This window comes from Biomphalaria glabrata, chromosome 1 (genome assembly GCF_947242115.1).
Source record: "Biomphalaria glabrata chromosome 1, xgBioGlab47.1, whole genome shotgun sequence".
NCBI classification, from domain to species: domain Eukaryota; kingdom Metazoa; phylum Mollusca; class Gastropoda; family Planorbidae; genus Biomphalaria; species Biomphalaria glabrata.
The window spans coordinates 20,885,311-20,911,690 of record NC_074711.1 but is presented as its reverse complement, the minus strand read 5'-3'; the positions used below and the strand labels follow the sequence as shown (position 1 = coordinate 20,911,690).

At 36.7% G+C, this 26,380-nt stretch overlaps 1 protein-coding gene across 6 annotated transcripts in view; it reads left to right on the top strand.

Annotated features, from left to right (window-relative positions):
* The window catches only part of LOC106067269 (bis(5'-adenosyl)-triphosphatase enpp4-like), a 33,109-nt gene that overhangs the window by 3,468 nt on the left and 3,261 nt on the right, over positions 1-26,380 (top strand). The window contains exons 2-9 of one of the 6 annotated variants that reach the window (XM_056027666.1): positions 4,219-4,446; positions 5,809-5,979; positions 18,741-18,817; positions 18,979-19,238; positions 21,402-21,551; positions 22,162-22,439; positions 25,730-25,792; positions 25,978-26,220. In XM_056027666.1, coding sequence (XP_055883641.1) covers positions 19,007-19,238; positions 21,402-21,551; positions 22,162-22,439; positions 25,730-25,792; positions 25,978-26,220 — 966 coding nt within the window. In that variant the 5' untranslated portion in view covers positions 4,219-4,446; positions 5,809-5,979; positions 18,741-18,817; positions 18,979-19,006. Of the gene's footprint in view, positions 1-4,218; positions 4,447-5,808; positions 5,980-18,491; positions 18,615-18,740; positions 19,239-21,401; positions 21,552-22,161; positions 22,440-25,729; positions 25,793-25,977; positions 26,221-26,380 lie in introns of those variants that run through there. The other 5 variants (XM_056027673.1, XM_056027682.1, XM_056027660.1 and 2 more) reach the window with 5 other exon arrangements.

The window sequence follows — 26,380 nt, the reverse complement described above, 5'->3', positions numbered from 1 at the left end:
CGAACCCAATACCCCAAGTTCGGAAGCCAAGCGCTTCTGCACTCAGGCACTGCTCCTCCGTGACCTTGTGAGATGGGCAGTTGAATAATGGAGGATTAAGAGTTGTATTTCTAAATTGAAGTCCATATGCCTGACAAAATGGCGAGGAATGAAACTGAATCAGAAACAATATGATCGTTGATGGAGGATCTTCATATACATGTATATGTTAATGCATGGGCGTAGCCAGGATTTTTTTTCGGGGGGGGGGGAGGGGTTGAGCCCCGCTCCAAAACAAATTATATATATATAGATAGATATAGATATATTTGTATGTGTGTGTGTGCACATAATTAATCTTTATTACATTCTTACGCTTCATTCTTTTGGAAAACGTTTATTGTGCCCTAGAATGGGTTCTTCCCTGAGTTAGTGGAAAAATGGGTGTCTGGGGGAGCGCTGAAGAGCTATTTTTTAGCTTCAAACCCCGCTGAAGGGGGGTTTAAACTCAAAAACCCCTTTGGCTACGCTCATAGAATTTTGAGTGTGTAGTTTGCTTTTTTTAATATTGAAGATTGGGTTTATCGTAAATTTCGGAGGGGGGGTTTAAAATCATAATCTTCCTTAGCTGTGCTCTTGGAATTTGGGGATTGTCATTTGCATTTTTGTTTTGTTTTATACAAGAGGGGGATTTAACTGCAATGCCCCCTTGTAGTGGGTTTCAAGTTCAAGGCTCCTTTGGCTGTGCTGGGGCAAGTTATGGTTTAGTTTTAAAATCTCACCTGAAATAAACAAAATGAAAACAAAAATTCAGTCACTAAATTCCGCCCCCCCCCTTTTTGGGGGATTTGATTTCGGGGGGCGGGGGAGGGGGATTGAACCCCAATCCCCTGGCTATGCCCATGTGTTAATGTATATGGTAGCAGGAATTAATTCACAGAGATTCCCCATTTTAAGTGTTGTACTTTATTCTTTTAGTGTTAAAAGTTACACAAAAGTTTCAAAATCATCTAATGAACTATTCATATATAACTACTTACGATACATTATTAAACTTTACTCAATGCCCTTTAGGAAAGGTATAGTTGGATGCCCATCATGTGGCATATAATTTATGTATTGTATAGAAATGCCCGTTTCTGTAGCAATAGTGGTTTTACAGGGTGGGGTCGCTAGCCCCACGCCAAACCCTCCTCCTTTCTCAGCCGGGCTTGGGACCGGCAGATGGCGGAGTTAATTGATCGATGAGAGGAAAGAGGCCAAACGTAGACGAGATCAGAAAAATGAAACACAGGATCGCAGCCTAGTGGAAGAAGCCTATAGGGAAGCAGATCTGAAAGTAAAGAGAAGCTGTCGGCGAGATATACGGAATGGATTGAGCAGAAGGGACAAGAGGCACAAGCAGCTGCAAGCAGAAATGACACTAAAACTCTCCATCGTATTGTCCGAGATCTCACTGGAGCAAAGAGTGGACATGAGGCACCGATAAAAGACAAGCAAGGCAAAACTTTGTTAACGAAAGAAGAACAGGATGCAAGATGGGTAGAGCACTTTAAAGAGACCCTTAACCAACCGTCGCCAGACCTAACTTACACATTCAAGGACCCCTCTCCAGACAATGATCTCAAGGTCAAGACAGACCCAATAACTGCTGAGGAGGTTACCACGGCCATTGCAGTGCTAAAGAATAACAAAGCACCAGGGCTAGACATGATATCAGCAGAAATGTTAAAATATGGGGGACAGTGCATTGTTAACAGAATGACTGATCTCTTAAATCTCTGTTGGCGAACTTCAAAATTCCCCGAGGACTGGCAAAAGGGAGTGATTGTAAAGCTTCCAAAAAAGGGCAACTTGGCAGACTGCAACAACTGGAGGGGCATTACTCTCCTCTCTGTCCCGGGCAAAGTTTTCAGCACTGTTTTGTTGAGACGGCTTCAACAGTCTGTAGATGAAAGGCTCAGAGAAGAACAAACAGGTTTCCGAAGAGGCAGATCATGTACAGAGCAGATTTTGTTCGTTCTGCGAAATATCATAGAACAAAGTCTTGAGTACCAACAACGGCTAACGATAAGTTTCGTGGACTTCAAAAAAGCGTTTGATAGTGTCCACCGAGAATCACTATGGAAAATAGTTAGAGAATACGGCATCCCAGAAAAAATCGTCCAGATCCTACGACACCTTTACAGTCAGTCTAGTTGCTGCATTAAAACAGAAGAGGGAACAACAGAGTTTTTTACAATCGAGACAGGTGTGCGACAGGGATGCATCTTATCTCCCTTCCTTTTCCTCCTAGCCATCGACTACATAATGAGGAGAGCAATGAACCAGACTGCCTTTGGTATTCCATGGCGTGAACAACTCCGATTGACGGACTAAATGTGGCTCAACAGAGATGGCTGAGACGGATTTCGGGAGTCAGTTACACAGATTGGGTCTCAAACAAGGAAATCCTATGCCGAACTGTAAGTCCAACACTTAGTGAGGTTGTGACTGAGCGTCGCATGAGGTTTGCGGGGCATGTTCTACGTCAAAATGAATTACGCACACCAAGAGTTGCGATAACATGGAAGCCAATACGAGGAAAGCGCAAACAGGGACGTCCTCGTATTACTTTGCGACACACCTTTATGGAGGACCTCAGAACAGTGGACACCAGGTGGGAGGAGGCTTCAGACATTGCCAATGACAGATCTTTATGGAGACAGTTTGCCGCCCAATGCGTCGAACGGCGCGGGAGGACCTAAGTCTAAGTCTAAGTAAATAGAAATGCCCGCGCCGATTTCGACACCCAGTCCGCCCCTGTCTGTATGTGTATATAGGTGTGTGTAGATGTGTATAGGCCTACTGATGAGCCAAACTATTGAACGCCTTCTTTTATTACAACTTTTAAAGGCCCACTACTTACTTTATCAGAACTAGTTAATTAGCTAATTTGATCACTCACAGGTAATAAGTTGAGATTAAATCGTGTGTAAACAAAATGAACACAGATAATGTTACCCTCGAAGACAGCGTGTCTCAGTTGTGTCTCAGTTGTGTGTATTCGATCTAAGGGTATTGACCCTTTTAGTAGTCTTACTTAACTTATAGTCATTTATTGAATTAGTAGCATACAGGATCTTTTAGCTGTAAGTGCATTATTGGTACAGAAATACAGCAAAATGGTAAGAGATTCTCTGAAACTTACTAAGAATCATGGGCGTAGCCAGGATTTTTTTTCTCCCCCCCCCCCCCGCGAAAAAAAAATAATTTATATGTATGTATGTGTGTGTGTGTATATAATCTTTATTACATTCTTTAGGAAGACGTTTATTTGCCCTAGAATAGGTTCTTCCTGGAATTAGTGGGAATATTGTAGACTCCCCTTTATTGCCAGCAAGGTGCTCTGGGAGAGCGCTAGGAGTTCCCTCAGTACGGGGCGGAGCCCCGCCGCCAAGTACTATTTCTGATATTGAAAGCTAACAATATGCATATTCTGAGGTATCTACAGTGCATTTTCCTGCTATTAAAAAGTTTTATTTCAAAAACCTAGTTTGCTATTCTTACTGACTTAGACCCTCTCGCGCCGTTCGGCGCATTCACCGTCAAGCTGTTTCCACAAAAATCTGTCACTGGTAATGTCTGAGGCCTCTTCCCACCTGCTCTGAGGACATCCATGAATCTGTGGCGCCAATTTGTATTAGGATGTCATAGCAACTCTTATTATGCCTAATTCATTTTGTCGGAGAACATGACCCGCAAACCACATGCGACGCTCTGTCACAATCTTACTAAAGGGTCGACTCCCAGTTCGGCATAGGATTTCCTTGATTTACACCCGATCTCTATAACTGACTCCTAAAATCTGTCTTAGCCAACTTTGTTGAGCCACATTTAGTGTTTTTCAATTTCGGCAGATGACTATTGCATTTATTAAATGAGCTCCGCCACGGGTAGAAACGTGTTACCTCTCTTGAATACGCTCTTGGAATTAAGTGACTGTAGTTTGCTTTGGATTTTGTATCAAATCATTAAATAAGAACAATCTGATATAAACTTTGTCACATGTAGGTAACTAGACAGAGAAAATACCAGATCTTAAATTTTTAATGCGATTCGCTTAAATTTAGTGGGTCACTAACTAAATAAATTAGCATATATTAGTTCTAGATTTAGATTTAATAAGGTCACGTAAACGCAGATACGGCACAACTGAAATAAATTAACCCATGTAATGTGTGTTTTTGTGTATGGCAGGGGTGAGAAGTAAAACTATCACAATGATCCTAGTAACGACACAGAGAACCATGTCAGCGACTGTATAGTGGCCTTGAAGAAGCCAATATATTATACAAGACCATAAAAAGTCAAGAATAAACATAGCTTGCTTTATATAGATGTGAAGTTGCTCCTAAAAGAAATCTAGTGTCACATTCTAAGCATAACCAAGTTTTGTTGTCAACATTTTGGAGCTTCACGAGTGGTGTAAGTATGCTGGTAGATAGTTACACACCATTGACACTACTTCAGATATATTATGTCACTAAAAAGCCTAAATTTAGAAAGGTGGTCTATTTAATTGACTTAAATGTAGATCTTTAAATGACAAGGACTCTGTTGCTTAATTTACACGCTACCTTAACCTCATCTATCGTGATATTGAGCATTAATGAAAATGTTTTAAAAAGATGTTGAACTAAACACTGAATGGAGTTTGAGCTGAAAGAATGAAGACAGGAAATCTAGACATAAAGAAGTGTTGAGAGACTTAATGTTCCTGGGCTCAATGTGATTCGGTGTAGCATGGAGAAGACGGAGGTTAGCCCTCTACCTAGTCCGGACTTATGTCTGTGAAAGGTGTGCGACAACACGGGAATTTGAGGAGGATATAATAATAATTTTTGGTCTCTGAATGCATGTATCGACTACATATTTTTTTGTGATAGACACAGCGGCGTAGTTAGCGCCTCTGAAAAAAGTCTTGGGAAAATGGTTAGGGTAGGGGTTCAAAGTGACTCACCTTCACCTATCCCGTAGTCTGTTGGGGCACCACACACGATTTGTTAACCGTCTTTCTCCATTCCTCTGTCTTTTGCCTTGGGTAGAGCCTCTTTCAATGGCAAATTCAAATACCCTTTTTTTTTGCCCAGAACAAATGGTGGCTACAAAGAGTAAACGCCTCAAGTACTTTTGTAGAGCTTCTAACGAAAATAAAAGTACAACGTAATATCAACGAAAATTTGTATAAATCTTATTAAGTACGTGAGTGTGCAGTACAAGTCGTAAAAATAAGACCACATGACATTGAATTGTGCAAGAGAGACCTTTCTCCTCTCTTACTTCGTTATGCAAAGATTAGTTGTAACTTGTCCCGGCTGGTGGAATGTCTCTTATTTAATCAAGAAACTGTCAGGTTTCTAATCTGCCAGTTTATCTATGACAAAACATGTTGCTAGTTTTTTGCTTCATATAGTGTGAATGTTATAGAGAATGTTATGACGAATATAAATTGAGATTGGACTAACCATATGATATGATGAAAGGGAAACAAACATTGAGTTTGAATTGAAAATTGCTTCGCTGATTACGCTTCGTTACGCAGTGGGATAGTGGTAATAGTGTGCGGGGATGGAGATATTCAAAATGTTTTTTCAGACACACAATTGATAAAAATAAATCCAGCTAATTTACAAACTACAAATGAAGGCAGTTCACATAAATCTCAGGAAAAAAAAATACTTTTATGAAAATGTGAATCAAACTATAAAATGTTAGAATTGAAGAGGTTTTTTTTTTTCTTTTTTTTTTTTTAAACCAAGGCCATGTCATCTCTCTTTTTACATCTAGACACTTAGAAACGTGCATATACATGCCAACAGTTGATGATAAGAGAGAAGCGGGTATCTTGCATTGGGTAAGGACCCAAGGTACACGATCTAAGTATATATCAAGAAGTGTACCATCCTGTTCAGTGCCGGCTTTAGCTTTACATTTACAATTATTAGGGCTCTTAAAAAGGTAATTATATTACAAAAAGTGTTACATTCCTAAAACTTTATACAATAGTTGACAAACTATTTCAAAACTTGTGTTCTTAATTATCAGTTTTAAAATTGCGTTGTTTAACTGCCTTTAGCTTTGAAAATGTTCTTAGTTGATAGATTAACTTAGGATGTAAGAAAGGACTAAAAACTTTAAAATGCTTTGAAATGATACATTCGAGATCACATATTACTACTTTTATTTAAAGCTATTTTGAAATTTATAGCCACTCTCTCTCTCTGTGGCATTTTACGTCTCGAGAGACGATCTTTTCCCTTTGCAACTTCTTGTGTGACTAAAGAGGCCAATCCTTGATACACAGCTGCGATCGCAGGTTGAGCATATATAATCACCAGGCGCCGTTGCATTTTCATCCTTCTGTCTGCTTCTGTTGTGTATGACATCTGCAATCTGTGACACTTCCTTTATGCTCTCTCTCCATGTGGATCTGTCCAGTGCCACCTCTTCCCAGTTGCCAGTGTCGATTTTGAAGAGCTTCATGTCGCGTTTGCATACGTCCGTATAACGTAAAAGTGGGCGACCAGCGGCTCTCCTGCCTTCTATTAGATCGCCATACAGGATGTTCTGTGGAAGTCGACCTACTGGCATTCTACGAACGTGGCCAAGCCAGCCAAGGCGTCTGCTGCTGATAACAGAGCGGATGTCCTGGCACTCTGCTCTTTGTAGAACTTACTCATTGGTTATCTTATCTGCCACCTTATTTTAAAGATCCGCCTTAGGCATCGGAGGTGGAAGACATTCAGCTTTTTTTTCCTGCCATGAGTAAGTTGACCATGTTTCACTTCCGTACAGCAAGGTGCTCAACACACAGGTCCGGTAGACTAGGGCTTTAGTACTGCTAGTCAGCAATATGTTGTCCCAGACTCTTTTCTGCAACCGTGACATGGTGGCCATTGCCTTGGCTATCCTGTTGTTTATGTCTTTATCCATGTCACAGATTACATTATAGAATTGTTTGTACATTTCACTTTTGAAAGCAATATAAGCCCTCGACATGAGTCTCGGGATTTAATCCTCAAATTTAGACACTTGACATTCAAGTCAGGATTTACCCAAGGGACGTAATTAGTATGTTTGAAATCTATTGGTTGATTTGAATTTAAACAAAGACATTTTTGAAAAGAGTTAGCGCCAGAGAATTGGCGGTAGTAAGAAGGTAAAGTCAGTCGATAAAATAAGGTCCTTGTAGTCAGTCACGTTTCTAAGAGCTCTGTTTGAAAAGCCTTTGTAATATGCTCATTGATTTGTAATTTGTACATAAACTGTACTTACGTTGTATTTAATAAAGTTCCAGAGTTTTGTTTTATCAAAGAGTCGTCAATTGTGATTCTAGATCGTCATTTTTGTTAACAATTGAATTCAAGTAAAATCCCCGGCATAACAACACATCGTAACATCGTGCATGTTGTTACATCTGGCACAAGTGTTGTTACATTTGGCACTCTCCGACTAATAAAAGTTCATGGACAACTTTTAACGAAATTTATTCAAGATCTAGGACCAATTTCTAAAACTCTTCAAAGGAACTTCATTCTTATTTAACGGAGGACAGAATTTCTGTGTTTAACAGGTCAGTTGGTTATCGATAATTCTTTTATAAAGATTTTCGTTAGAGTTACGTCTAACTCACGAAATCTATTATTATATGTAATTGGCAATATAAAAGACCAGTAAAGCAAATAACTGGCATTATAAAAAAGACCAGTAAATCAAATAACTGGCATTATAAAGAAGACCAGTAAATAATCATTTGTCTGGCACAAAGTAAACAGAAGACCAGATTTAACCAACTGTTAAACCAGTAAAAAGTACATCGGCTCAATAGATCTATATATTCAATCATACGACTCCAGTAACTACAAGTCTACTGTCAAGAATTTATTAGCAAATTGAGGCTTCAAGAACTTTGTCACTAGATCTATATTATTATTATATCTGAGATAAAGCCAAAATCCAGATATCGAACATTTTGCTCCAATACAAGAAACTAACAAAAAAATTAAATATGGCTTCCAGTGCTAGAACACAACGATTCTTCGAATTAATAGAATTTGCCAAAGAAAAGCAAATTTCAAAGCCAGACCAGTGGGCAGAGAAACAAGAAGAAAAAGAATATCAAGAGCAAGAATCTGAAAAACAAAGGCAAGAATCTGAAAAACGCATGCAATTAGAAGAAAAAAAATTGCAAGACGCCGAAAAACAAAGGCAATAATCTGAAAAACAAAGGCAAGAATCTGAAAAACAAAGGCAAGACGCCGAAAAGCAAAGACAACATGAAAAAGAAACAAGATTACAAAGAGAGTTTGTGTTACACAAACTCAGAGGCGGCCCCCGTCGAAGTCGGATCCCTGTCGGATCTGCATATTCGCAAATAATATTCAAGAGGTGATTTAATTTTCATGTAAAATGTTTTACACGTTTCAGATGTTCCTTCAGAGTTGAAGATAATTACTTCCTAGTCCAAACCCCCCGCAGGACGACGGGGGATGGGAGCGGGCAGGGTTTGAACCCTGGGCCATCCATAAATCTGAACGACAGTCCAGCGCGCAAACCGCACGACCAGGCAGCCATCCGATGGTCAAAAGTAATAATGTTTCAAAGAGTCATTTGCCGTAAATTTAAATTTAAATTTAATAAAAAAATAGTAGATTAGTTTTAGTATATTAAAACATTACAATATTGATCAAAACGTTTGGAAATGAAAATCTACACTTTTTTTTACACTTTAAGTTTAGAAATTGAAATTCTACATCTTAATCTAGTCTATTTTAGTCTAAACTAGATCTAGAAATTCTAGATCTAGACTCTAAAATAATTTTAATTAGAATATAAATCCAGATCTAGATATACTGTAATAAAAATCTAGATCTAGTTTAAAAAATCTAGATTAGATCTAAATCAAGATATCATTCCTTTTTTAAACGCGAGTCACATAACGAGGCTTAATAAACATTACTATACCGAGTTCTTTTTTCATTTCATTTAAAGAATTCATTCCATATGACGTCAAAGGAAAAAAAAACACTACGTCACACGGCCTAGCTAGAATAAAAATCGCCTTCATCATTAAGAGCCTTTTATCGAGTGTTCATAGACATTGGTGCACCGAGTGCGTTCTTTTAGCATTTCATTTAAAGAATTCATTCCATATGACGTCAAAGGAAAAAAAAACACTACGTCACAAGGCCTAGCTAGACTAAAAATCACCTTTATCAACACGAGCCATTTCTCGAGTGTTCATAGACATTGGTGCACCGAGTGCGTTCTTTTAGCATTTCATTTAAAGAATTCATTCCATGTGACGTCAAAGGAAAAAAAAAACACTACGTCACACGGCTTAGTTAGACTAAAATATGTTTTCATTAATACAAGCAATTTTTTCGAGGGTTAATAGACATTGGTGCACCGAGTGCGTTCTTTTAACATTACATTTAAAGAGTCCATTCATATGACGTCAAAGAAAAAAAATTCCATTACCTCACAATAGGCTAGTACCGGTACCATAAAAAAAATGTCTTTATTTACACGAGATATTTAACGAGGGTTCATAGACATTGGTGCACTGAGTTCTAATAGATATTATTTAAAAAGGATCAAAGCCACATTGTTTTTGCGTTTTGTCTGTCAGTCGGTCTGTCCGTTATCTTGATAGAAAAAAAACAACTAAAAGTTATTAAAAATTGATTAACCTTTATTTTACGTTTCAAAACATCGCAATAATTTTTAGGTATGAACACAATTGAAAAGTTTATATAATAGATTGTTCCGGATGTTTGTATAAATAGTAAAAGAAAAAGAGAATTTCAGATAAATGTAATACCGTTAATTAAATTTTTTGGATGGTCTCGTATAAAAATTAGATGTACTACAGCCACGTGGAGAGATTTTCATACCTTACTTTGATGTTTGGATTCTGTTTTCCTTAAAAATCGGAACATAATATTAACGATAATTAGATTTTTTAATGTTTTAGGTAGAAAGTTAAATGTACTGTAAGAGAGTAGTGAGTTAAAATATTTTTCATAAAAATCCGTAAAAACATTATTTCGTAAATGAGAAGATTATTTGTTTATTAATTAGAAGAGGGAGTTCAAACAATTATTTGGCGTTAGTAGATTTTTAAATAAATTCGGAAATTTCTGGCGACGATTTGTAAGAAACAAAATCCGGAACTTTCTTTATCGATTACAAAACTTCTATGTTATGTTTTACAAGAAAATTAAATGTCTAAAAAGTAATTTTCAGTAATCAATTCTAGTAAATTACTTTTTTTAAAAGCCTTATGCGATTTCAAACAATCATTAGGCATAATTCATGTTTTATAAAACAATATCCGGAACATTTTTACACTTAATGAAATATAAGTCAGTATAGAGATTATGATTTAGCATTAATATGCTATTTACATAAAAAACGGAACAACATATTATTGATAATGTGTTTTTGCAACGTTTAAGCATGGAAATTGAATGTAATATAAGTTAGAAGAGCAAACAAACATTTGTTGGCGTTGATTAGTTTTGCACAAAAAAATCCGGAACAATTAATTTTAGATACTTAAAACTATTGAGATGTTATGGGAGGAACATTAAAGGGTAAATCAGATTTTCAATAGCTTTTAGAGTTCTAGTTTTTTAAATCTAATCGTGACGGACAGACCGACCAACAGACAAAATGCACAAAAATAAGCTTCTTTTATTCGGATGGGGGCACTAAACAAAAAATAAATAAAATCTGATTTTTAAAAAAAGTTTAAGGAATTGGTTTAGCACCTGATCATGTTGCGACGTTACGCTACTGCACGAAAATCGCTGCATAAAAAGTCCATTTAAAAAAATGTGCGTGATATTTACATACAAAGTGCATTATTAGCCTTTATAAGCAAACAGAAATGTTTTCTTTTAATTTTAGCAGCTAGTTGACCAGAAAAAACGTCTTTAACTATTATTTATATTTGTTGTAAACATTTCCTGTACATTTTTAAAATATATTTGACTTAGTGATACTAAAAATACACAAAAATTGTCCATCTTTGTTAGCATATTGTAACATTGCCTCCCTTACATTTACGTAATTGTTTTAGAATTGGTGTATTTTTATGAAAAAATCGCTTGCATAATTAATTTTATAAATTAAACGGTTTGCTTTTAGAAAACCAAAAGTAGCCGTTGCACCTAAACTTTTCAAGCCGGATTTAATGATGAAATAATATTTTTCATATCTCTTCTAGTTTACGAGATCTGAGTGTGACAGACGGACAGACGGACAGACGGACATTTTGCACAAACCTAATAGCGGCTTTTTCCCCTTACGGGGGCCGCTAAAAATGGAATTCGAAAGGCAAAATAAAGAAAATAAAGAAAGCATTTCAATTCAAGGTCACTCAAGTATGTTTGACAAATACAGATTAATGAACAAAATATCGGCTTTCAACGAAAACATTGACAATATGGACTCGTATGACATAAGATTTGAAGAAATAGCTACAACATCCGGTCTACCTGAAGCACATTGGTCGAGCTCACTCCTTACCCTCTTGACTGGCAAAGCTGTCAACATTTGCTCACAACTGTCCATCAATGAACGCAGCACTTACTCTGATATCAAGGAAGCTCTACTGCGCCAATACGGAGCAACTTCAGCCAACTATAGAAAGAAATTCTATAATGAAAGGCCACAGCAAAATGATGATCCTCAAATTTTTGTAGCTAATATGTCAATGTGGTTTGATAGATGGGTATCCATGGCAAAAATAGAAGAAAGTTACCAAGCTCTTCGTCAACATATTATTATCGACAACATCACCCATGCTCACTCAGAAGATATTCAATCCTACATTATAGAGAGAAATCCTACTGATATCCAGACATTAACCAAGATCATCAGACAATATAGAGCAGCCTATCCAAACAAGTCAGTCAAACCATCTGTTGAAGAAAATTTTGTCTGCTTTGCTCAAGACAAAAATGCAAGATATAAGTCAGATGACAAAGTCAAATGCAACAAATGTCATAAACTAGGGCATTTCACATCTCAATGCTGCAGCAGAACCACAGAATGTTCGTATTGCCATAAAAAGGGTCACCAAACTCATGAATGTTGGAAAAAACAGGCAGTCTCCAAAAATCAAAATTTTGATAGACCCACATCACCAACTCAAAGATACAGCAATAGAGAGCAATACAATCTCAACAAAGCACCTGGAAATAATAAACCAGATAACAAACCTCGCTACAGAAGTCATTCACAGGACTCCAGACCACAATATATGCCAAACAGAAGCCCATATAACAGAAGCTATTACAATGAGCACTCAACTATGACAGTCATTGCAAAGTCCAATGGTCTCAAATTTTATCCAGGCTTTGTAGGAGACAAGAAGGTGGAAGTTCTTCGTGACACCGGAAGCACGTCCACATTAGTACATGAACGCTTCGTACACGCAAACCGTTTCACAGGCAACTACGTCCAAGTCACTGCATTCAACGGAACTGTCAGCAAGTTACCTGAAGCGATCATTTATGTTACTACACCATTCTTCAGTGGTCAAACAAAAGCATTAGTAACACCCAATCTACCAGTGGACCTAATCATTGGAAACATAGAAGGAGTTAAAGAATGCACTCCTCAAGAACTTGCTGAATGTACAAATGCCATAGAGCAAGGTCAAAAATGTTTGGCAGTAATGACAAGATCCATGTCCAGACAACAAGGACATTTGGCACCTGAACAAGTTAGCCAAAATAATCACATGGCTACCTCAGTTACTCAAGTTATGCAGAATGCAACAGAACCAGTTACTAGTCCAGTAGCCAGCAATAATCAAGAACATTCAACATGGACACCCCCAGTTACATCAAGCCCATCCCTACCGGTCATAAGTCCACCTCCAATTCCCGAATGTCCATTGTTGAACTTTGAAGAACAAGACGACATGCCCAGAGTCTCTAGCAATGATACAAGAACTCTAACTGGTCAAACTGAAGTCCATCAAGACAAGTCTCATGAACCAGAAGCAGATACTTATATTCAATCAACTTTGGCTATACCAGACAAAAGAAAAACTATGCAACTTGACTCTATCACTCATACAAGTATTCCTCATTTGAAAGAATGTGAGTCAACTCAAGAAGCCATTACAACCAAGAACATTGAAAGTCAAAGAATATTACATGAACACATGAAATCAAGATATTTTGCTCAAGGAGATCAAGTCAATTTACTGTTACCAGATTGGAGTAACAAGCTATTCTACAAATGGCAAGGTCCATTTACCATCACCAGAAAGATTTCCAACCTGCTTTATGAAATCAATGTCAACAAGTTTACCAAAGTATTTCATGTTCATATGTTTGAACATTACCATGAAACAGATAATGAAGACATCAAAGCAGAAGTTGATAATTTTACAAGCTTAGCAACTATTCCTGAGGAAGAAGAAGAAACATCATCAACACCCACTCCTGAGATAGATGTTTCATTACCAGCATCAAATATAGATGTTTCATTACCAGCATCAAATCAAATTGACATTCCAAAGGTCATCACTTTGGATGATATATCATCAAATCAATTTGACATTCCCAAAGTCATCACTCTGGATGACATAACACTACAGAAAGTGAAGGACACTAAAGTGTTTACAGACCATGCAGATTTCTTTACCAGTGTTCCTGAAACATTTCCAGTACTGCAATTTGAAAGAAACTCAGAAAGCAATAACATTGACAACACCAAGTTTCATCCTCCGTCCACTCAAGGGGCAACTTTTCTTCAGAAAGGAACAAATGAACTTCTTCAACATTGCTGTATCGACCGATTGAACTCAGACATGTTCAGTCATTGCTCTATCGAACATTCTAATGCAAAGCATTCTGCTACCATTGTTCTACAGCGTCAAAGTTCATCAACCAGAAAATTGAGTTTTGGTTTCGGACAGCTCTTATTTTCACCAAACTCAAACGCGGTTCAATCAGACATTATCTGTGAGATCATTATGACATGGAGTCAACAGCTTCATAAACTGAAAGACCTTTTCTTCAAGTTTAGAAAAAGCGTACACACATCCATGACGGCAACTCAGAAGGGTTCTGAACATCACACTTACATTTTATATATGTACTATACCATATTTAGTGTCACTTGATCCATTATCATTCATACTCGTCAAGGAAGAACAGTATCCAGTTATATTTAATTAATAAATTAATTTGTTTACCCACTTTTTCCACAGGAGTTCTATATCAGATGTTATATTTATTTCAGCACCAAGCAACCCACTGAGGAAAGTCACTCATTCAAGATACTTTGTTTATTATGTTTCAGCATCTTTGCATATGACATGCATCAGACATCTTAATTTTTAAATCATGTGCATTTTATTTCAGGTATTTTATTTCAGGTACAATATTATTGCATATATCCTAGTACAGATACATGACAGATAATTGGAATTTTTCATTGCTTCACACATGTTGAGATTTATATCACATTGAGTATTATTTTTTCAGAAGATAGTCATGTACTATCACAATTATTTTTTTCTATGTCAATTTTTCATATGCAATATATTTTTTTCCATGTACACATTTTCACAAATGAGTTATAATGTCATATTTTAATTTCATCATGAAGCTTCATAACTTATTCAATTCAAGATTTATGCTTTGTACAACTTTTGATATTGTTCATGACAAGCATTGTCTCATTTTCATAACCACTTGTATAGTGAAACAGGTGTTCAAAGTCATCAATAATTTTATTCACTGCATTTACATATTTTTTATCTCCAAGTTGACTTTATTTTGTCATATGTTACCTCAACCATTTTTCTATAATTTCATGTATGGTATTTTGTGTATATTTAAATATTTTTAATACATATGAGCATTTCTATTACCATACAAATGCTAAATGGAGGGGGGGGGGGGTAATATGTCACAGATTACATTATAGAATTGTTTGTACATTTCACTTTTGAAAGCAATATAAGCCCTCGACATGAGTCTCGGGATTTAATCCTCAAATTTAGACACTTGACATTCAAGTCAGGATTTACCCAAGGGACGTAATTAGTATGTTTGAAATCTATTGGTTGATTTGAATTTAAACAAAGACATTTTTGAAAAGAGTTAGCGCCAGAGAATTGGCGGTAGTAAGAAGGTAAAGTCAGTCGATAAAATAAGGTCCTTGTAGTCAGTCACGTTTCTAAGAGCTCTGTTTGAAAAGCCTTTGTAATATGCTCATTGATTTGTAATTTGTACATAAACTGTACTTACGTTGTATTTAATAAAGTTCCAGAGTTTTGTTTTATCAAAGAGTCGTCAATTGTGATTCTAGATCGTCATTTTTGTTAACAATTGAATTCAAGTAAAATCCCCGGCATAACAACACATCGTAACATCGTGCATGTTGTTACATCTGGCACAAGTGTTGTTACAATCCAGTAGAGTGTTGTTGGATATGATGGAGCAAAGGTAACAAAAGTGATCAACAATTTCTAGTGGTTGGCCATTAATGCTTACTTGAGGTGCAGTGTTTGTGTTTTGGACAAGTATCTTAGTCTTGCTTTGACTGATGTTTAAGCCGAACTTCTGGCAAGCAGCAGATAGTTTGTCAACCAGGGACTGTAGCTGAATATCAGAATCAGCCACAATAGCTGCATCATCAGCATACAGGAGTTCCCTGACGAGTAGCTTCCTAACCTTGGTTTTTGCCCGCAGCCTTGATACATTAAATAGAGGATCTTGTATGGAGAAACACACCTTCGTTTATGTCGTTGTACGCATAATGCAGTAGACAGGAGAAGAATATGCCAAACAGAGTAGGTGCGAGCACACATCCTTGCCTGACACCACTGCAAACCTTAAAAGGTGCTGATTGGGCTCCATTGAATTTGACACTCTCTCTCTATATATATATTTCAAAACATCCATCTGCCAGCCGAGCATACAAGCTACATGTTGACATGGTGACTTCTTCAGAAGTAATCAGATGTACATTATTTGTTTATTTACACAAGTGATGCACAACCATTTACCTTTTTTTTCTGCCCTGGACTATTTACATTTCACCCATGTGTTTCATGGACTTATCTACCTCTAAAAGTGGTCTAGTCTAGTAGAGCCGAAACTCTAAGATTCATTATATTTAATTAACAGAAGTTTTGGGGGTCTGAATACCACCTCAACACGATACGGGACATGGGGCGTGCGGCACTCATAACTCATTCACAAGAAGGATTACAAAGGCTAGTAAATGCTTTGGCAGCTGCTTGTCAAGAGTTTAGTCTTACAACAAGCTTCTCCAAGAGCGAAATCCTACCACAAGACCCGTGATACTTATTAGAAGTAACACCCTGAAGAGCTGGTCAACACACATGTATCAAGAGCATAGATTAAATAACTTTCTGCGACGCATAATGTGCATTTCATGAAGAGATTATCTCTCCAATAAGGACGTATTAAAATTGGCCAATTTGGCATCTATGCTCTTCTGACTCAGACAAGACTATCTGGCTCGGACATGTCACCGGCATGCCAGATGGAAGAATCCCACAAGACATCCTAAATACTGAGCTTGCGTAGGGAGTCAGGACTAAAGGTCGCCCAAGACCCAAGACTAACTTGTAGAGATGTCTGCAAGCGAGACATGAGAAACACAGACATCAATGAAAGTATGTTGGAAGAAATAGTCCAAGAGCGGAGAGCATGGAAACAGACTGTGAGTGCTAGTACGAACTTCGCTGAGAGCAAAAGAAACGAAGCGGCCTGAGTCAAAAGAAAGAAAATGAAAGCTGCCCTGTCAGCTAGCCCTGAAAAAGATACATACACATGCTCGAGCTGTGGCAAACTCTGCCGCTACAGAATTGGCTTGATTTGTCACACCAGATTCTGCTCATTCTCAAGACGAAACCAAAACCCGTGCGTTTTTTGGGCGCTATCATGTATAAGAAAGAAAGGGAAAATGTGTCTCCCCCAATCCTCCCCGAAAATAAAATCCTGGCTACGCCCACGACACATACAATTTATGTTAACTGTAAGTTATGTTCTCTGGTCAATATATTATTAGTAATTAGTAATGTATATAGTGTCGCGTGTGCGTTTGTTTGTGTATGTGGAAATACCTTTAGCATAATGATTCTGTTATTGATGTATAAGCATGTTTCGTTGACAGGAAGGGAAGAATGTTGATATATGTTATTTGAGCTATGCTCCGTTGTTGATGTTAGTAATGTTCCCTTTGCTGTGAACTGCAATAGTTGCCCAAGATGTGCAGGGTACGGCCAAAATCTTGTGTTTGCTTTGATCTTCTCAACGAGAATAAACACCACCAATCCACATGAAAATCGTACTTGAGCTATACACTGTGAAAGGATGGTCTGTAATTATTTGTCATGAGTATTTTCGCTTTTGACCGTCGTGCCTAAGTGAACTGATCACTCCAAATGTTCCTCATGGTCTTAACGCTTCTCTTTTTGCAGAGTTTTCCCCTAAAAAATTACGGCTTGCTGACTTTTTCAGAACAACGATCAAAGGCAGTCTAGTTATTATCATTATTATTTAATAACGTTTACAGTAATGTATTATTATGTGACAACAGAACACTAGGCATGTTAATCAATTACTTAAATATCAGACAAAGTATATATCTGAAAAACTTCAAGACCCAACTGTTTAAAACGTATTTCGATTAGTTAGCCACTTGAATGCTTGTGTTTTATCTTTCTAATGTTCTCAATGCACTAGGTCAGCCTGCATTACGTGTTAACAGCGCTATAGTAAATAGAGTATTAGGACTAGACTCTATAAACACTATTATTAGCTGTCATCCTATTAGATCTTCCATCTAGCCCCCCCCCCCTGCACCAATTAAAACTTATCTCTCATTGTGGCCTGACACTCTTGAACCTCATAACAGCACTCTTGTTATCGTGCTGCTGTATATTTTCTCTAAATCTTGACATTAATTGTATCAAAGTTCGACCTGGTGGCGGCACATTTAGTTGGAAACTTATTCTGGAGACGTTTCGTTTAAACGTGTTTTGAATTATACACAGGCCATCTTCATTTTTTGTTGAAGTAACGTCTGTATTCTATAAGATAAAATAGACAGGGTGGCTTCGTACAGTGTCGCTCGGTTGTTTTAAATCCCAATGTGGCTGATAGATATTTTCATACAGAGTATTCACCTTAAAGTGATAAAACAAACAGAAATATGTCACCACGCTCCAAACATCAGAATTGTTTTTAATTTTTTTTTGTTGTTATTAAAAACATTTAAGATTTTTAATGAGAGATTCGAATGTAGTTAATTATAAGTTTGTATTTAACGCCCCATTTCAACGACTCTAAAAGAAAGTCGACAAACGAGCGTTATTTTAAACAAAAGGTCTCGGCAACTCTTGAGTCAGTTACGCCCCTGACCAAAGATTATTAGTCTCTAGGTCTAGATCTACTTTGACATATCCTAGTCTTGTTGTATACCTCCTATCTCCCTCTCCTATTCTCTATGCAGAGAAACAAATGCTGCCAACTTAGAAGAATGTGTTTAGAGAAACGTGTTGGATTAGGACACTTGAAAAATAGACAGTAATAAGAATTAATTTTTTTATTTTTCTCTGTGACTCCAGTCATTACTTTGCCTCTAAATATTTTGGACAAAAGGCTGATTATACTTTTAACTCTTTGCCTTCCCTATTATTTCATCATAACTAGAACTAGGAAACAAATGTGTTGAAGACACAGCATTTGACAGCAAACGACAACGATCAGTATCAGCAAAAGACAACGATCAGTATCAGCAAACGACAACGATCAGTATCAGCAAAAGACAACGATCAGTATCAGCAAAAGACAACGATCAGTATCAGCAAAAGACAACGATCAGTATCAGCAAAAGACAACGATCAGTATCATCAAAAGACAACGATCAGTATCAGCAAAAGACAACGATTTCTACACATTTTAACTCTCCTGCGATCATGGGGTTCAGGAAAATATTGTTTCTGCTGGAGATGTTTTACTTTGTTTCAACATGGGGAGAGAAGTCCAAAGTTATTCTGCTGTCAATGGATGGATTCCGATACGACTACCTTAACAAAACAGACAAAATTCCAAATTTTAAGCATCTGATAGAGTCAGGAGTGACCATGCCCTACATGAACAACTCCTTCGTGACCAAGACGTTCCCGTGTCACTACACCATGGCCACGGGTGAGTAACGGTGTCTGTACTCAATCAAAAGTTATCTGTGTAATAATTAAAATAGTTCTCTTGAAACCATATTTTCTCAAGTATACAGTGTACAATAGCTAAATAGAATAGAATACGTTTCTCATTACGTGTTTTATCACAGAGCAGAATAAAGAGGTGCCTGTATTTTCTGTAACTAATGTCTTAAAAAAAAAACACTGGTTAGATGACTGCACTATTTTTGTAGATTTAACCGACTGTTTAACCAATTGTTTAATGACATTTCAAACATTTTCACGGAGAATGTTCTAAATTTAATGTATTAACATCGAATCAAGGTCAATACAAAAGGAACTGTACATGTATTTCTTGCTCCAAAAAGAGACAGAACCCTCATTCACTATCTCTTGCTGTATTTTTCAAGAAGGGAAATGATTTGTGAAAATGATGACTAAACTATGTTAATTAACAAATTCATTACAAAGGTATTTTTTACAATTGATAAATAGATGTAGAGTCTTCGATATAATTTTTACTATAGCATACAGTCTTTGATGTAATCTTTCCATTAATATTTCATAATTTGATTTTACCCTAGGTATCTTTCAATTTGATCGCTTGATTCTCCAAACATCTCCCTTTAGCTCACTGCGCCTTTTTTCCCTAAATTTTCTATATTAAAACAAAATTGAACAATTACGATTTATTGATTAACTGAGTCTACCCAGCTCTAATAGGTACCTGAAATTAGTTGGGAAAAAGTAAAGGCAATTTGTCATTGTGATGGCTACAACAACCAGCCATTAAAAAACATTTAATAAATAACACTCTAACAAAAGAATCAAATCCACTGGAGCTCAAAGTAGGCACGCGCGAAACAATTGAAAGCTATCCAATAACAGTCATCCATATAGGCTATACACCGACGGATCAGCCTTCAAAGCCACGATCAATGCTGGTCTTGATGCCTTCCTGGTTTCCCCCCCCCCCCCAAAAAAAAAAAAAACACTTTGAAATAAGTGCACCCTGTGGAGACTACTGCTCAAACTTCCAAGCCGAAATTGAGGCAATTACCATAGCTTTGCAGACTGTCGAAAACAAATTATATGAAGGGATACAATCACCATCAGATATTGTTGTCTTTACAGACTCCCAATCCACTCTTCAAGCACTTAACAGCAGCACCTCAAAAAGCCCAAGAGAGTAGACAACACTATTGGTGAAAATACATCAGATGATGACAAAATTAAACATCAACATCACATTACAGTGGATCCCTGGACACATTGGCATCATGGGAAATGAAAGGGCAGATAAGCTTTCAAAGGCAGGATCATCTATGGAACAACCAGATAGACTTGTTAACTAGCTTACCCTAAGGTCAATGTTAATCAACAACCACACAAAGAGGAGTGGCTTAACCAATGGGCAACAGGAAACACAGGCAGAGCCATGTAGAAAGAAATGAACATGCCTAACAAACTGGACAGTATTAACTTCCTCCCCCTCAAAGAACAATCTACAATCTTCCAACTAAGGGACAGGACACACACCTCTGTTAAATTACCATCTCAATAAAATAAATCCCACACAATTCCCCCTTTGTAGACACTGCGCCCACCCTAATGAAACCATAAACCATATCCTTTTTGATTGCCCCTTCCTAGTCCACTTTAGGCAGATCTTACTACCACTCCAGCCCAATATAACCAACACCCTGTACGTCAGTGCTGAACAACTGAAGAAAACAGCACACTATTTTTCCTTGGCACAGTCTGCAAAAGAGCTGACAGCTCAGCAGCAAAAAGCTGGCTAGAAGAAGAAGAAGAAGTCATTGTGATGGCCACATGACACCCTCGTTAACCGTCGGCCCTAAAAAATCAGATGACCTTTACATCATCTGCCCTATAGACCGCAATGTCTGAAAGGGGAAATTTAACTGTAATTAAAAAAAAAATTTGGTTGATTTTTTAATCGATTCTTGTGTTTTCATCGTTCATTAGCTTGTATGCAAATTTGATGACAATTAGGTGAGTGGAAGTGGTCGAAAAATCGATTGCAAAATCTAAACATTTAAGAAACATAGAGTGAGTTAATACAAGCGTTGTAGTAATAATATTCAGAGTATTGCTGAAGTTAATAAAGTCATTGTTTAATTGATGTCTCTTCTATTTTTTTTTCTAGGCTTGTACCCAGAGGTGCATGGGATTGTAGCTAATAGAATGTATGATCCAGATCTGAATAAAACTTTTACGATGGCCAACACAGAAACCTACTGGTGGGATGGTGGTGAACCCATTTGGATTACTGCCGTGAAAGAAAATCGTCTAGTAGGTAGGTGAATACACTTAGAAGCAAAAGCCAGGGCTGAAGTGTAAACAAAGAGCGATACAATATTTTTCGATTTAATAAGGCACACATTTTAGAAGCATTTTAATCTACAAGTTCTGTAAAACTTTGGAATGTTAATCTACAAATAGGCCTACTGTAAAACTTTGGACGGTTAATCTACAAGTACTGTAAAAGTTTGGAATGTTAATCTACAAGTAGGCTTCTGTAAAACTTTGGAATGTCACATTCAGTAAGTTGAAAGATTCTTTTCTAAACATATCAGCTCAGACAGCTGCTAATGGCTCTAAGATTTCAACATGAATTACTGGTTTGAATTAGGAGGCCATATCTTTGCTATTAACCATATAAGAGGAAGCTTATGTTTTACGTTTAGATAGATAGATAGATAGATAGTTGATAGATAGATAGATAGATAGATAGATAGATGTTACAAACACGTCGCAAAGATTTAGAAGTTGAATTTTGTTTAGCAGGAAAACAAAACCAAACCAATTAAAATATAAATCCAAATGACATTTGGCACTTTTTAGTTTTATTTGATTTTACAAGAACGTCTCGGCAAATCTTGTTCACGTTCCCAAATCAATTTCAGGAGTATATTTTTGGCCTGGAAGTGAGGCTAAGATTCAAGGGAAAAGACCGACTAAATGGTTCAAGTATAGCAGTTCTGCGCCATTCGGAGAAAGAGTGACAACTGTTGTGAACTGGTTGGCAGACGACCATTATGACTTGGCGGTTTTATACTTTAATGAACCAGATTCTGCTGGTCACTCCTATGGACCAGACAGTCCGTCTGTAGTTACAGCTATTGAGAGAATGGACGGTATTCTTGGTCAACTGTTAACAGAGCTAGACAATACAAATTTAACGGTATGCACAAGCTCTGAACAGAATAAATACCAGTATATTAATAAAGTTAAATAAAATGTTCTAGTATTAGAAAAACAAAACATTTTGTTAAAAACCTGACCATTTATCTGTATTCTATGCTTTCCTTAATGCCATTAGAGAGTGTGGGTCCGTATTACACAATGCTATGTTTCTCAGCTTGCTTCTGTCTTTTGACACTGTGACTTTTGAAAAACCGATCCAGCTTATATCTCGCTATAAATGTAATATCAGTATTGAACTATCAGCTACAATCGTATTTTTTTTAAATATTTCAATTGTTAAAATTTCTTTCATCTTGAATTACCATTAGTCCATTTGGTGTTGACGGCCATTGACTTGTAGCACCAAACTGCTGGTAGACAACTGAACCGCTGTAGACGTATTAGATCTCAACTTGTAGTAAAACTTGAAATCACTTGAATGACTTCTTTTGAGAACACTATTAATTATAAATGTTATTATAATATAGACATAATCAACTTGTGATGAAATACAATAAATATTGTATACTTTAGTACAGCGGCGTCACTAGGGTGGGTGTTACCCGGTTCGGTAAGATCAGGGTGTCACCCCCCCCCCCCAGCGTTCCATTTATTCTTCCCAAAAAAAAAACTATCGTTGTTTAGTTCTTATTTGCGCAGTAATACAGTTCGTTGAGTGCTGTTACACAACGTTAAAATGAGTCTCGATTATATATTTTTTGTCTTTAATTATTACATACATTAACATCTGCGATTTTTAAATTAGAAACAAATTAAACATCAACTAAACATGCTTTCCTTAGTAAACATTAAACAGTTACATATAGTGGTAGTTTCCTGAGGACGACTAATGAAAAAAAAAGCAACTTTACGAAAAGTTTATTGATCGGTACACAAACTTGAAAAGAAAATATGTTTTGTAACATTTAAAAGTTTACAATAACTTTAGAAAATAAAAATTTTAATTTCCTTTTCAGGATTTCAAATTTGAAAACTTATAAATAACTTTAAACTCAATATAGTTTGCGACTTCGTTTTCAATGGACAAAATTGCTTGATTTGAAATTCGTTTTTCAAAATTTATTAATAGTTGTTAATTAACTTTAGTTTTGCAAAGCTTCTGTTCACATGACGCCAAGTAAACATTTGGCAAGAAACAGTTAGAGGTTCAAAGCAAAGGCTGGTAGAGAGTCGTTGAAGTACTTTGCTGCCTTCTAGTTTTAGTATTTTTGTTCACATATATCTTGTTGTCAGGCTGAGTATAAAAGAGATTGATGCACTCAGTATTAACATCTCGTTCTCTATTTGAATCCAGCATCTTAAGATTTACTTTCCTGATATTTTCATATTGTTATTTGTTATTTTTCTGTTACAATTACATGCTAGTTTGATTTAACAAAAGTTATCTAAATAACATTTTGAGCTAACTTTTCACATATTTCGTAGAGTCAATGTTGAAGTGCTCTAGCTTAGCCACCACTTTGACAATAATTTACACTTTAATTTGAAGGTACTCTTGTGTTCAGTTGAATTTTTTCCAGTACATCTGCCAACAAGAAAGTCAAGCAATGAAAGGTATGCATGTATTCACAGACAGCTGGCAATTGTCTTTGCGCTGCGCCTCTAGTGTTTGTATTTTCAGAGAGACGGCAAAGATTTTCGCCGTCGCACTTTCATAAAATCGTTCTTTTATGTGTCTAACAGTAACACGATGAGCACACCAGCGAGTTGTTCCTATGACACTCTATCATTCATTAAAATATCCCATCGATTGGTAACAGCGGCAAAGAAAGAAAACTTTTTTCTAGAAAACCGAAAAAATGTATATTGGAAATATTTCATGATTAATAATTTTGACCACATAGCTTAAGTAAACGGTGTACACATCCATTCAAGTTTCTTTTCTGTTCTTCATTATTACTGCCTGCACTGCTTCATGAATCCTTGACATTGTAGCTGCATTACCATATCCTTGAGCTCATCATATCAATCTCTTTCCAGGCGTTTTTAAATTATCAGAACTGATACCACCAGCTTTTGGTCCACTTCAAGAGAAATATCCTACAACATTTCTGTCATTTCAACATTACCATTGCTACTGATAATAGATCTTACAACTTCAGAGATCTATGTTAGGCGTGCTGTAATACAAGATACCAGAGTACCTTGCAGCATTTATGTCTCTGATCTCTGATAAGTAGGCTATATCACTTAAGTGGTTTGCTAAAACATTTATAAACTCGTAGTTTTGGTACAAGCTTGGAAAGTAACTTTTTTTTTTTTTGCCTTGCCATATAAGTTATTATTTCATCACTGGATCATATTTGGATAACATTTCCACAACCCCAAGAAAATAATTCCATTATTCAATGAAAAGTCTTCATCAATTCGCCACCATATACCAACATTTGCTTTGCTAGAAACAATGCGTTAATAAGCAATCTATAAGTACAAGATGTTCCTCTGTTTTCCCATCTAGACGTCAATCATAGCGATGATTTCCCTGTCAATTTTTGAAGCTAAAGTCCGGCTGCCAAAATGTTCCAAATTTGAAAGCCTGATAAATGTTCTTTACTCTTCTCGCGAGTTTCAAATTGTGGACATGCCCACTGTTTATCAAAAAGAACATCTTGCTATTGATTTTTTCCCTATTAAGAAAAGTGTATTCAACCATTCTTATGCTTTATGATCTTGCTTCTGTCACATTTTAAAGTTGTCATTTTTTAATTAATTTTTTTTTTTTGGAAAAGGGCTTTTTTTCCACTCGGGTGTCACCCCCTATCAGGTGTCACCCGGTGCGGACCGCACCCCCCTAGTGACGCCACTGCTTTAGTAATAATACAAAAATGGTATTTTAAAGAAAATTTAACTCACAACAATAACATTTCTTTTCAGTCTCACATTCTGCAGTCGTCTGTCCTTTGACCTCTGACGACCATGCCACCTATCTTGCATCATTCAGAATCAATCGTTAACATCTTCCCACCGTCACCATAGAAACACACACACACACACACACCAGCTCCATAACATTTGAGATACCAAATAAAGTAATTTATTTCCAATAGTTATTTAACTAATTGATTAATTTTTTTTATTGATTCGTGTGTTGTCAGGTAAAAGAAATAACAGTGCAAAATTTCAGCTTGATCCGAGATTAGGGTGTCAGAGAAATAACGCGTACAAACATTTGGCCAGACAGACAGACAGACAGAGTGAGTTGATATAAGCTTTGTAATAAAATGATAATAACTTTTGATCGTGTTAATATTTATTTCTCCTACGTAGGACAAAGTGAACCTAATTGTCACCAGTGATCATGGGATGACAGCTGTAGATGTAGAGAACAGGGTAAGCAACAAAATGTGAATGAAATTGGAGTTTAGACTTGAGCGTTTAGACATAGAGGCCTACATTTAACTCTCTACCTACTTTTTAAAATCTCAGGGCTTTAAATACCTGGATAAACGGGTACCATAAATAGACGTAGTTTTACAATATTAATTATTGTTTGTTATTATTTTGTTACCTTGTAGCTCATCGATCTGAGTGAACTATTACGGAATGGTACACTCTTAAAGTCTGCAGTAGACGAAGGACCTACTGCCAACTTGATACCTGAACCAAATAAAGCCAAAGAGCTTGTCGAGGCTTTGTCTAGTGTTGAACATCTTCACGTGATGCTGAAAGAAAACATTCCAGAAAGATTTCATTTAAAGAACAATAAGCGAGTGATGCCTGTCTTTGCCTACGCCGATGAAGGATGGCTCATAACTACTGTAAGTTAATTAAAACGATTAACTTAGAAAATAGTAACAAAGGCTGAATAACTTTATGCGACATTACATTAAGGGTCATATTGCAACTATTTATCGGGAGTAGCCTCATGTCAGAGTACATAGCAAGTTGGAATAGGAAATAGACATTTATTTAAAGTTA